General features: G+C 44.4%; 1 protein-coding gene across 3 annotated transcripts in view; it reads right to left on the bottom strand.

The window, feature by feature from the left end:
• Positions 1-4,259: 4,259 nt before the first annotated feature.
• The window catches only part of tmx4 (thioredoxin-related transmembrane protein 4), a 46,539-nt gene continuing 36,876 nt past the window's right edge, over positions 4,260-13,922 (bottom strand). For 2 of the 3 annotated variants that reach the window (XM_048536772.2, XM_048536775.2), the window contains exons 6-8: positions 11,628-11,729; positions 9,286-9,349; positions 4,260-5,264 (exon numbers count right to left, since the gene is read on the bottom strand). In XM_048536772.2, the coding sequence (XP_048392729.1) occupies positions 5,044-5,264; positions 9,286-9,349; positions 11,628-11,729 (387 nt within the window). In that variant the 3' untranslated portion in view covers positions 4,260-5,043. The remainder of the gene's footprint in view (positions 5,265-9,285; positions 9,350-11,627; positions 11,730-13,922) is intronic. The other variant, XM_048536774.2, reaches the window with a different exon arrangement.

Here is a 13,922-nt window from a genome sequence, read left to right as displayed (position 1 = left end):
TGGTTAGCAAGGTAAGGTCACATAGAATACAGGGAGAACTAGCTCAAAGATAGAAGACACAGGGTGGTGATGGAGGGTTGCTCTTTAAACTGAAGGCCTGTGACCAGTGGTGTGCCACAAGGACCAGTGGGTCCACTGCTTTTCATCATTTATATAAATGGTTTGGATTTGAACATGGGAGGTGTGGTTATTAGGTTTGTAAGCGACATCAAAGTTGGAGGTGCAGTGGAGAGTGAAGGTTACCTCAGAGTACAATGGGATCGTGATCAAATGGGCCAGTGGGTATAGATAAATGTGTCGTACTGCATTTTGGAAAGGTAAATCAGGTCAGGACTTATACCCTTAATGATAAGGTCCTGGGGGCTGTTGCTAAACAAAGAGACCTTGGAGTGCAGGTTCATAGCTCCTTGAAAATGGAGTTGTGGATAGACAGTGTAGTGAAGGCTTTTGCTATGCATGCCTTTGTTGGTCAGTGCATGGAGTATGGGAGTTGGGAGCTAATTTGCAATTATACAGAACATTGGTAAGTCCATTTTGGGAATGCTGCTTGCAGTTCCGGTCTTCCTGTTATAGGAAGGATGTTGTGAAACTTGGAAGGGTTCAGAAAAGTTTGACAAGGACGTTGCCAGGGTCGGAGCGTTTTAAGCTGTAGAGCGAAGCTGAGTAGAATGGGGCTATTTTTTTCAAAAGCATTGGATACCGAGGAGTGACCTTAAAGAGGTTTATAAAGTCACAAGGGGCAATGGATAGGGTAAACAAGGTCTATTCCCCAGGATAGGGGAATCCAAAACTAGAGAGCATAGGTTTAAGGTGAAAAAGAGAAAGATTTAAAAGGGACCTAAGAGGCAACTTTTTCCACACGGAGGGTGGTGCGTGTATGGAACGAGCTGCCTCAGGAAGTGGTGGAGCCTGGCACAATTACAACATTTAGAAGGTACTTGGACAGGTGTATTAATAGGAAGGGTTGAGGGATATGGGCCAAATGCTGGCAAATGGAACTGGATCAGTTGGTTGGGACACCTGGTTGGCATGGACAAGTTAGGCCGCAGGTCTGTTTTCCATGCTGCATGGCACTAATTCAGGAAGTTGAGGGCGATGAGCTGGAATAAAAAGAAAAGTTGAGGCCTGGGACAGTTTAGCCATAACCTTATAGAATGGAGGGGCACACTTGAAGGACTGAATGGTCTGACTCCTGCTTCTATTTCTTCTGTTCTTCCAACCTTTGTAGCATTCGATTCCTCTAGCCATTTTTTTGGTGTCATGCAGAGTGAACTAAATTAGCTGAAAGCTGGCATCTGTAAGGTCGGGGTACCTTTGAAGGGGGCCAGGATGGGTCATTCACTTGGCACCTCTGGCTGATGGTGGTTCAGCTTTATGTGTTTGATAGTAATTAATGCACACTGCTTTCTGTGATCCTGTGTTGTGATTTCCTCACGTGGACACTTCACTTTAAGCATGATTTAAGAAGCTTAAAATTAGTAATTTTCAAGAGAGATGTGTCTTTTGGAACAAGGGCTTTTGCAGACACCACATATTGGCAACGCTGGTTCTATGTTCAATTTCTTTAACATTATTATTTAATTAATCACTCACTGTGTTTGCCCAGACAGGTAAATCCAGGGCCTACTTCACCACCCTCATCATTGGCTGACAATCATTCATTATTCTGTGCCTTTTTTTTGTCTTAAGTTGGTTTTTAGAACTTTACACGTAGCTTGTTATCATTAATGCGCTGATATAGTAAGAACTGGCGATGCTGCAGAATCTGAGATAACACGGTGTGAAGCTGGATGAACACAGCAGTGCAGGAAAGCCGATGTTTTGGGTCGAAACGTCAACTTCCCTGTTTCTCTGATGCTGCTGGGCCTGCCGTGTTCATCCAGGTCTACCATTATGTGCCGTTTTCTAAACTGCAACAGTATTGACATTAGTCAGGTGGTGTTTTGGGACATCCAAAGTGACTGAAGCTGCCATTTCAACATGACTTTGATAGCTGCTGGGCAAACATAGTCATTACTTCTCACATAGCAAGATACCAAAAGAGATAAATGACAAGTGAATTGGCTTTTTTAAAAAAAATTGGTTGATTGCTCAATGTCGAAGACAGGGGCTTCATTTGGAATATCGTCTGGATTTATTTTCTCAATAGCCCCCATGTACTAGACTGTCCATCACCCAACGCCTGCACTCCTCTATCCTGCCTCAGCATTTCCCTTTCAATTTTCAGGCTAAAACGGGTTTTCAGCTTTTCAGAGCTAATGGCCTGGAGGAACAGCGAAGACGACCTACGATTCGCAACTGTTTTAAAAATGCAATAACAGTCTGAAAGATACACTAAGAGCTACCCGGGCTTAACACGACAGCAGTTCATGAGCGCCATATTACAGCAGGTACAAGCAGGCTCCTGCAGCTGGATTATGACAGAGTGCCCTTGCGTGGCGCGAGTTCTGAAGCAGACACAGTCTCAGGTTTACAGAGGGTACCATCCGAGACACCGGCTAAGCCGCCCTAGGACGTTCAAGCCTGGGGAGCAACTAAAGGCACAGGTGAGGGCTTCCACATTTGCTGAGCCGAGATCTGGTGAAACCAGCTGACTGAGACAACCCACCTCCCAAATACAGGCACGCAAGATCGCACTGGGGACAAAAGGAGAAAAAAAAATCATTGAAGGACAAGTCAGACAGAAAAGTACAAAAGGCATGCGTTTATTGCATCTTCTGTTTACAAATCGACACATCTATAAAGACCCGCGGTGTAAAAATTGTGTGGTGTCCCTCAGAAAATGAACACCATACGACGTGACGCAGTCAACACACCCCTTCTGCCCTCTAAACGAGTACAGCTATTGACCCAAACATAAAACAAGTGAAAAGCCTGGGCAAGTTAACATCTCGGTCCACTCCACATTTGTTTCACCTGGCTCTGCTAGCCTTCGGAAGCGGCTACCTGCTTCCAGGTTCAAGTATTATCTTCGGTTAACAGTGCATAGCACAAGTGAAGGAAAACAGAAAGAATGCCTTTCAAAATAAACCACCAGTTTCATGGGAGAGTGCTGTCGCCCAAGAATTTCAGAAGAAGACCAGCAACGTGCCCATCGCAGTCACAGGTGTAGAGCCACGTGCAAGTTCTCACAAACCTTTATGTAAGTTGTAAACAAGGCCAGCCAAACAACGGGCAAAGCAATAAATACAAAAAGCAGGTACTTCTGCATTCTTCTTACCCAAAAAAAACATTACGAGAGATCCACCTTCGACATCATTGACATAAAATACAAAAGGTAAATTTGTAAAATACAATCTTCCAGGCCCCCACAGCAATACAAATCCAGAAACAAAAAGAAATATTCTTTACAAAAATAGTGCAAAATTCTGCACTGCACGCCTGAATTTCTCATCAGGGGATACTGAACGGTTAATGTACAAATGGCAAAACCTCTGTTAAATCTAACAGAATTGCATGTATTTCTTTACGGCCATGCAAATCATTGTCAACATATTGCTCAGAGTATTAAAAAAAAGTGAACTTTTTCAAAACGACAGTGGTTACAATTCTGAAAAACACTGTACAGTTATAAATCTGGCCCTTTCCCATCTGATAATCTCTTGAACTTTTCCAAATACTACCGGTAAACTTAATATTGCAGCGTATTACCATATTCTAAAAGAAATTTCAGTAAATCTTGCTGGAATCCCAGGCCCAGTGCCCAGAGTCAGATCCCTCAAGTACAGAAGGCACCACTTTCATTCCAACTCAGGTTGTAGCTAGGGTGTGAGGGTCACATGTGTGAAAGCCAAATCCAGCCATCCCACAATATTGCACCAGCAGGCAAAATGTGCAGATTTACAAAGGATGGTACATTCAGGGGGTTTTGACTCTGGCTTAATTCCAGGAATAGATTTTCCACTTCGAACACACAGGCATCAGATCACAATCCACATGTCTCAATCAGCAGTAATGTTAGAACAAGACTATGTTCCGAGCAGGTCTGACTTCTGCTATCATTAAACCCTTGGTTTAAAAAAAAGTCAGGAGTCACACGACACCAGGTTACAGCCCTACAGGTTCATTCGAAACCATAGGCTTCCGGAGCGCTGCTCCTTCGTCGGGGGAAGTGCTCCGAAAGCATGCCATTTCAAGTAAACCTCCTGGACTATAACCTAGTGACGTCACCCACCCCACTCCAACACTGGCGCCACCACATGACGTTAAAAAGAGTAAAAGGAATGAGTGGGTAGGCTTGTGCGTTGGTGGGGGGGGGGGGGTGTTTTTGGGTGGGAGGTGACGTGACATAAAGTATGTCCAAAAGTGCTCGCTCAGCACGGCAGACAGCCATTTCTACTAGCTGCAAAGAGTCCCCCACGTACACATCAAAACTAGGATCAACTGTACGTACAGACAGACAGTCCTGCCCCTCTTCTGTGCACGCACAATCACAAGCCAATCATCCTTTCAGTCAATCTTGAAACACATCTCCCACTGCCTCGATAGTAAATCTTAACGGTTTACATCCGATGCAGCGACGGCACAGTCGCGGTGTCCCAAAAGGGAGCGGACACTTGCAGATCGACAAACTGATGCACCGCGAAGCCTAAGCCAGCCTGATCTTTACCCGAAAATCAAATTCCTGCTGAAAGGCGAGCTGCCCAGAGGCCAGAGCACTCTCTCTTCGGCCGAGATCCCAGCACAAAATTGGCAGCCAGCGATATTTGCTTTCGAGGCAAACTCTGCTCACAGAAACCGATCCAGCAGCTGAGTGGAAAGCTGCTGCCCCTCTTATAAAACACAAAACGTGAAAACATTCATTAACCTACAAAAAGCATCGTTTTCATAAAAAGGCTACAAGCAGAACCTGTACATTATACTCAATTAACATTTCATCAAGATTGTCTTAGCCGATAAATCTGTAATGAAGAGAAAAAGAACGGAATCCAAACAAACCAAAATTTCAAAGTCCAAGAAGAAAAGTCAGGACAGAAAGTCCACAGAAGCACAATTCTTTGGTCAGAGTCCTAGCTGGTGGCATTTGTTCCTATCAGTGAGAATTTAGCAATCGTCATGGATTATTCGCTTCCGAGGTCCCCCATCAGCATCACTATCAGATGCCGGCTGATCATCCTCAAAAGCTGATTCATCTTCCGAGTGCTTGGCGCTCGGAACGTAGTTTTCATCCTCTGCTCCTGAACCGTGCGTTTCCCACTCGGAGGGATCCTGCTCCCTCTTGTCCAGCTCCTCGGAGTCCTCATCTTCCGCCTCGACAATCTCTGCTAATTCAGAAAGCACAGGTAAGGGTCAGTCAACTACACAATGGCCACTGGTCACCCATCTCCCCTTCGCCCATCAGCCTCCCCCCTCCGCAGGTTATTAATTCCCTTTTTGTCAAAGACAGAAGTGGGAAGCTGTGTGTGGATCCTGTGGAGATCGGAGAGGTGCGAAACGAATATTTCTCATCTGTTTTCACTCAGGAAAAGGAGGATATTGTAGAGGAGAAGGCTGAGTTACGGGCTATTAGACTTGAAAGGATTGAGGTTAGTAAGGAGGAGGTGTTATCAATTCTAGAAGGTGTGAAGGTAGATAAATCCCCTGGGCCGGGTGGGATTTTTCCGCAGATTCTCTGGGAAGCTAGGGAGGAGGTGGTGGAGCCTTTGGCCTTGATCTTTGAGTCCTCATTGTATACAGGTTTAGTGCCAGAGGACTGGAGGATTGAAAATGTTGTGCCCTTGTTCAAGAAGGGCAGTAGGGATGACCTAGGTAACTACAGACCTGTGAGCCTTACGTCTGTTGTAGGAAAAGTTTTGGGAAGGATTATTAGAGAGAGGATTTATAATCATCTAGCAAGCAACAATTTGATTGGAGATAGTCAGCATGGATTCGTCAAGGGCAGGTCATGTCTCACAAACCTCATTGAGTTTTTTGAGAAGGTGACCAAGCATGTGGATGAGGGTCAGGCAGTTGACATGGTGTACATGGACTTCAGTAAAGCCTTTGATAAGGTTCCACATGGTAGGCTATTGGAGAAAATACAGAGGCACGGGATTGAGGGAGATTTAGCAGTTTGGATTAGAAACAAGCTTTCTATAAGAAGGCAACGAGTGGTGGGTGAGCGAAAATATTCAGCCTGGAGTCTGGTTACTAGTGGTGTGCCTCAAGGATCTGTTTTGGGACCACTGCTGTTCGTCATTTATAAAAATGACATGGACGCAGGCATAGGTGGATGGGTCAGTAAGTTTGCAGATGACACTAAAGTCGGTGGAGTGGTGGGCAGTGTGGAAGAATGTTGCAGGTTGCAGGGAGACTTGGATAAACTGCAGAATTGGGCTGAAAGGTGGCAAATGGAGTTCAATGCAGATAAATGTGAGGCGATTCACTTCAGAAAGAATAATAGGAAGGCAGTACACCAGGTCAATGGGAAGATTCTTGGTAGTGTGGATGTGCAGAGGGATCTTGGAGTCCATGTACATAGATCCCTGAAAGTTGCCACCCAGGTTGATAGTGCTGTTAAGGCGGCTTACGGTGTGTTAGGTTTTATTGGTAGAGGGATTGAGTTCCAGAGCCGTGATGTCATGCTGCAACTGTACAAAACACTAGTGCAGCCTCACTTGGAATATTGCATGCAGTTCTGGTCGCTCCATTTCAGGAAGGATGTGGTAGCATTGGAAAAGGTGCAGAGGAGATTTACCAGGATGTTTACCAGGTGCAGAGGAGATTTACCAGGTCTGGAGCGCAGGCCCTATGAAGAAAGGCTGAGGGACTTGGGTCCGTTCTCATTGGAGAGAAGGATGCTAAGAGATGATTTAATAGAGACATACAAGATGATCAGAGGATTAGATAGGGTGGACAGTGAGAGTCTTTTTCTGAGGATGACGATGTCAGCTTGTACGAGGGGGCATAGCTACAAACCGAGGGGTGATGCAGTTAAGACAGATGACAGAGGCAGGTTCTTTACTCAGAGAGTGGTAAGGGCATGGAATGCCCTGCCTGCCAATGGAGTTAACTCAGCCACATGAGGGGCATTTAAACAGTCCTTCCATAAGCGTTTAGATGATGATGGGGTAGTGTAGGGGAAGGGGCTTAGATTAGTTCACAGGTCGGCACAACATCGAGGGCCAAAGGGCCTGTTCTGCGCTGTACTGTTCAATGTTCTATGTTCTAAAAATCATACGACACCAGGGTACACCACAAGCTTTCACAGCACTGCTCCTCCACCAGGGGATGGGAGGCGCACAGGCACATAACATACAGGGTCAAGAGATAATGGCAAGACAATTCCAGGTCAAGCATGTCAACAGGTAAAGTAGACATAGTGAGACTACAGGGTCCACAGACTGAATAACAAGTCTTCACAGTTAAACAAAAGTATCAACAGATTAATAGATGTGGGGTGAGTAAAGTGTTGTTAGCCAACTGACCAGAGGAGGGCTGAGCTACAAACTGATTAGTTAATGAGAAATAATTACAAATATAATCAAGAATAAGATGGTGCTAGAGATAAACCAATTGGCTGGAATAACACGGGGAGGTATCAGAGTTGCATGACGAGGCTCGAACAAAAGTTACAAGCAATCAAAAACTGTACAAACTAATTCAGGCAGAGAGGTGATCACAAGTAATCAAAGTAATGGTAATAACTGGATCACTTGTTACTTTGTCATGTGACTTTTGACTTTGCCCACTGGCATCTCCACATCATTTCCGCTGTAGCGCAGTGACCAATGTCCAGTTCACTGTCTGCTCCTTTTACTGTTAGTCACAGGGTATTACAGTCCGAGAAAGCTCCTTACTGGAAGCAACAGGTTTGCCTGCCTTTGGGGAAAAGGATTCAACTCATTTGGGCACAGATATGGACTGTATTACTCCACAGTGCAGGACACTACAGCTGTTGTGACAAATATTAGCAGTATCCTATTCCAGGGGCATTCAGCTTCTGGTTATAGAAAGGGCCGTAGTCAAATACAGACAGAAGCTTGTTAATTTCAACAACAAATGTCTGGACAGAGAGGAGACAGATCAAAACTGTGTCAGTCACTCTCCTCACAAAGGAAAGGTCAATTTGTAATCCCCATCCTTCCATTATTGGGACAGACACTAAAAGTAGCCCCAACGTTTCAAAAAGAACGAGCCAGTTAAAATCAACTACACCTTTACAACTGCACTGTGTCCGATACACGCAACAACGTCCCAATCAGTTGTACCTTACGTTAGGTTTTGGACTTTGTGCAGGGTATGAATCAGTATGCTTGGAGTGGTTTCGTTAGAGATTTTTCAGGAAATTATATTAAAAAAATTTGCTACAAAAGCATCACCATCTCACATATTCCTGCCACAATTCAACTAGGCAGGGAGAGAGATACAGGGAGGAGAAAAAGGGAAAGTGGGGCTAGTGTTGGTAGTTGTTTATTTTTGGCAGGACAAGCTCGTTGGGCCGAAGGGTCTCTTTCGTAATGTATGTTTCTATGATTCTATGAATTGACACGTTCATCTTCTGGCTGCATTGCTGGGAAAGCCTTGGGTCCTTATACTCAACTGATGTTTTTGATTGGTGCAGGCTAAATGCGCTGAAGGGCCTTCTGCTGCACTGTAGACATGTAGGACTCTAGGCTCACACCCTCCCAAAATCAAATAAAAAAATCGGAAGGTTAAGACAAAGTTAGATAGGTTCTTAATTAGTGAGAAGGTCAAAGGTTATGGGGAGAAGGCAGGCGAATTAAAAACAGATCAGCCATGATTAAATGATGGAGAGGATTCAAAGGGCCGAATGGCCTAATTCCGCTCCTACATCTTATGGTCTTTTGCTCTAACAGAGGAGGATAATGTTCGTGGCACTATTAAAATCGAACAAACTTTTTTAAAAAAAGATATTTTTTAATCATTTTCTTGAAAACAATCCTTGAAGTTTTCTAACTACAGGCTAGAACCGTAATCTCCAATTCTGAGTGAGATGCAAATCACGGCAGAACAAACAGACAGATGTAGTGGAACACAGAAAAACAAAACCGTACCCTAATTCAGCATTTCTGCAAGGCAAAATGAAACATCATTGCACCTATCTGATGTGGTTACAAATTCGCTACAGAATAGAAAACAGATGGGTAAAGTGATTTATTACTGTCACATATACTTAAACACAGTGAAAAGTTTTGTTTTGCATGCAGTACAGGAAGATCGTAACATGCAAAGATTGAGCAGAGTGGGGAATACAAAGTTACAGCTGCAAAGAAGGTGCACAAAGAACAAGATCAACATTAAATTTGGAATTTAACTTTGGCTCTCAATTTGCAAATCTCTTACCTGTAACCTCATATTTTTGTTGCCGTTTCGGGGGACATATACAATCAGCAATTAGGACTAAAAACTAAAGGAAGACAAAAACAGTACTAGTTTGGTGACAAATAGGAAATTTAAAGAGTATACATTGCACCCACTTGGACAGAATTTTGCACAGCTCTGATGTCAAGAAAACGTCAATAATGTGCAACTCATTGTGAACGATTTATATCGAAATAAACTTTAACTAAGAACAAATGCAAAATATATCCCAAAAACACAGTTTTTAAAATAATAACACATGACATCAAAAAAAACCACTGTGCCCTGAAGAGGGAAACAAGCAAAATCATTTCATTTGCGACTTGACAGAATTCAAAACTTTTAAGCCTTCCAGAAGGTTCCCACGCCTCCAGTAGTTTGTCAGCATAGTACAGTCAGAAGGAAATAAACAAACGGGCAATTTCACCAAGTTAAAAAAGCGCACGGTGAGATGGGGAAACAAACTGGCGCAGTGGTTAGGAACTAAAACAAAGTTGCTGGAAAAGCTCAGCCGGTCTGGGCAGCATCCGTGGAGGAGAAAACAGAGCTAAACACTTCGGGCTCGGTGACCCTTCCTCAGAACTGATGGTGGCTGGGAAAACATCAGTTTGTATGCAGAAAATAGAGAGGTGGGTGGGGTAGGGAGCAAAGGATAGGATAGAGCCCAAAGAGAGAGAAAGACAGTTGGACAGTTGGTAACGATCAGGCTGGGAGGGTGAATAGTTGTTAATGGGGACTGTTAGTGACTAACAGGGGGTGTGTAGTGGCGGGCTATGTGCTAACAAGGCCTGGTGTATGGGGTGGGGGCCTGGGACATGGGAGAGTTTAGGTCCTAAAATTATTGAACTCAATATTGAGTCTGAAGGGCTGTAGGGCCCCCAAGCTGAAAATGAGGTGTTGTTCCTCCAGCTTGCACTGGGCTTCACTGGAACGCTGTAGCAGGCCAGAGGCAGAGATGTTGGCCAGGGAGCAAGGTGGTGCATTGAAGGGGCAGGTAACAGGTAGTTCAGGGTCTTTTTTTTTTGCGAGCAGAACGTAGATGTTCCACGAAGCGGTCGCCAAGTCTACGCTTCATTTCCCCAGTGTAGAGGAAACCACATTGTGAACAGTGAATGCAACATATTAGATTAGCACTGCTACCTCACTGCGCCAGGGACACAGGTTCAATTCCAGCCTCGGGTGACAGTCTGTGTGGAGTTTGCACATTTTCCCCATGTCTGCGTGGGTTTCCTCCGGGTGCATCGGCTCCGCGACCCCCCCACCCACAGTGCAGGTGGGGTGGATTGGCCTTGCTAAATATAGAGATAGGGTGGGATGCTCTTCAGAGGGTAGGCGCAGACACAGTGGGCTGAATGGCCTTTTTTATCCCCACACTGTCAGGATTCTATGACTCATTTGGGCTCACAGGCGTGCACAGAAACTGGGACAGAAGCGGCACCAGCGTGGGGGAAAACAAACCAACTGTTGAGGAGCTACGGCAGCACTATGTCAGGACCACCACCAGCGAGCTCCAGAGAGCTCCTGAGGTGTCGCACAGCAAGGTCCCACAAACCACCATGCAGCAAAGATCAATTCATTTCCTTCCTTATTCCCCTCAACAAAACAAAGTGTCCTGCTTTCATCAAGCAAAGTAGACTAGGAGAAACGTACAGACAGAGTCAGAGATAGCGTGAGAGAGAGGGCAAGGCAGGACACAGAGGCAGATAAAGAGATACACATAAATACCGAGAGAGGGAGAGGGATATGGGTACAGAGGCACAGAGAGAGAAAGGGCAAGGCAGGACACTGACTGAAAAGGAGAGATACAGACAGAGCAATACAGAGATAGATAAAGAGATACACATAGATACAGAGTGAGAGAAAAAGAGAGACACACAGGCAGACAGATAGAGTGATATGGGTACACAGACATTTAGAGAGCACAGGAGAGATAGAGTGAGAGAGAAGGGAAGGAGGATGTGACAACTGGTCTGCTTAGACAGATAAGGAGTTGCGGTAATAGAGAAATGGGGGGGGGGGGTGCAGAAAAAGAGGTTTAAGACAGGCACATTGAAAACAGATGCATGGAATAGGCGCAGTGATGACTGAAAAAGCAGCTTCCATTTGAAATGCCCCCTTTCCCACCCACAGTCTGGCCTGGCTTATTTCACCCAACTCAATACCTTTCATCCTGAAGAAAAAAAATTATTCAAACCTAACAACCCATGTTCCCAACTCTCCAACACTACTGATCTTGGGGAGCTAAACGTAATCCTTTTGTCTCAGCCCCTCGCGCGTTAAACATCCGATTTCGATTCGAGATCTGTACGTACGCACTGACTTACCAGGCCAAGAATGAGACCTGTCACTAGAGTAGCCACTGCAAAGATAATGTACGAGCCCCAAGCTGGGATCCCCAGTGTTTCAGTCAGGTAACTGTGCATTTGCTGCAACAAACACAAAGAAGATACCTCACATTGAGAAACTGATCGAGAATTTACACGAAATGATGCTTGTTACCCCTGACTCACCGGCAGCTGCAAACAAGAAACAACATCACATCAAGGGAAGAAATGTATGTTAAATATTTGATAAGAAGCCATCACTGACTTCCCATTCCATACACAGCAGTTTAAACTTACACCAGGGCCTTTCCCCAGAGCTCCACCAGCAAACAGACAGGAGTTTTGCCAATGCAACAAAGCAGATTTTCCACGCAGTGCTGACCAGTTCAAGGAAAGCAGAGGGTTTTTAATCTTGATGCCTCACTTCGAATTTACAAACCAGAATCTTTTTCTATCTGAAACAGAACTGGGGTTAGCACCTGTATTTAAGGCCGGTTGCTATTTTATTCCTGGAAAAAAAAAATCGCAACTTTAAGTGAAGCACAATTTCTCATAGGAATCAATGGCAACACCAGAGTTACGTTCAAATGAAGCAACACACTGTTTGAAATACTTCACTGTGTTCCTGGATGAATTTTATTTTTACAAGAAAATAAATCACTCCCCATAGACAGGCAGCTTAGACAGGAAACTTGTCACCTTGAAGGGGTGGGGGGGGGGGGGGGGAGATAAATGACCAGGAGGTGTAGATTTAAGGAAAAGGGAAAGGAGGTTAAAGGGATAAAAACAGAAGTTGTTGGAAAAGCTCAGCAGGTCTAGCAGCATCTGTGAAGAGAAAAAACAGAGATAACATTTCAGATCCAGTGACCTTAGAACTCGCAGTCCCAAATCAAGGTCACAGGACCTGAAACGTTAACTCTGTTTTCTCCTTCACAGATGCTGCCAGACCTAGTGAGCTTTTCTAGCAACTTCTGTTTTTGTTCCTGATTTACAGCATCCGCAATTCTTTTGGTTTTTATTAAGAGGTTAAAAGGGGATGTAAGGAAAGTTTTTTTATCCGGAGCGAATCTGGAATTCATTGCCTGTATGGGCAGTAGAGGCGGAAACCCTCATAACATTGAAGAAGTATTTAGATGTACACTCGCAAAGCCAAGGCTATAGGCCTAGTGCTGGAAAATGGAGTTAGAAGAGATAGGTGGACTCGATGGGCTGAATGGTCTGCTTCTACACTGTAAGGATTCTATGATAAAACTGTGTGTATTTCTAAATGCTTACAATCCTAAATAGATTAACCTTTAAGATAAATTTAAAATAAATACAATACAAAAATAATCACTGCAATATAAATACAGTAGATGTCAAAATTACACTCACCATGTTGACCACGCTCTATCTAGTGACACACATTGGTCAGTACAGGCATTACAACCAGCACTGTCAGCCTTCGGCCAGCAGGTGGTGCCAAAACCTCAGTGCAAAGTCAGGACAGACGGGCACTGGAGATTTTCCAAAGGGGAATGAACAGATGATGGGATTGGGAACAGGAGAGGGCAATGAGGGCAAAGGGCTTGAAAGCAGGCAGGCTACAGACCAGCAAGTCTGGGGCAGACTACATCAAACTGAAGCTCTCGACACTAAACAAATGCAGGGTCACACAGTTTTATTGATAAAGCTGAAACAAAACAGAACTGCTGGAACTACTTCTCAGGGTCAGCAGACCTGAAACGTTAACACCGATTTCTCTCCACAGATGCTGGCCGACCTGCAGAGCTTTTCCAGCAATTTCTGTTTTTGTTTCAGATTTCTAGCGTCCACGGTTCTTTTGGTTTTTTTTTAAGACAAAGAACAAATCAACTTTGAATGGACACTTACAGAAATCTGTTCAGGTTTCAACTATTTCATTCCTTTTACAACCTTGTTAGTTTTCAAAGCGACTGACACACACCTTCAAATAGAAATAACACAGCCGAACACAAAAATATTTATGCTCTGCACAAATCACCTCTCACCTCATCAACAGATCCCTCCATACCTTTCCTCTTCCTCCATTGTCTGTTTATTCCTCCTAGAACAGGGGAAGCTGCGACATTTTCCTGAACTGCTCCTTGTGGGAATGATTCCCACATTCTCCAGGGTAAAAGAAGGAGTTTCTCCAGAAGTCCCTTCTGGATTTACTAATAACGGCTTAGCAATCAAAAGATCTCTCATTTTGGTCTCTTACACAACAAGTGAAACTAAGACAGCACAAACAGCAGTCAGTCATACAGCACAGAAACAGGCCCTTCAGTCCAACCA

The sequence above is a fragment of the Stegostoma tigrinum genome, chromosome 9, assembly GCF_030684315.1.
Source record: "Stegostoma tigrinum isolate sSteTig4 chromosome 9, sSteTig4.hap1, whole genome shotgun sequence".
NCBI classification, from domain to species: Eukaryota; Metazoa; Chordata; class Chondrichthyes; order Orectolobiformes; family Stegostomatidae; genus Stegostoma; species Stegostoma tigrinum.
This window is presented reverse-complemented; position numbering and strand designations above follow the sequence as displayed.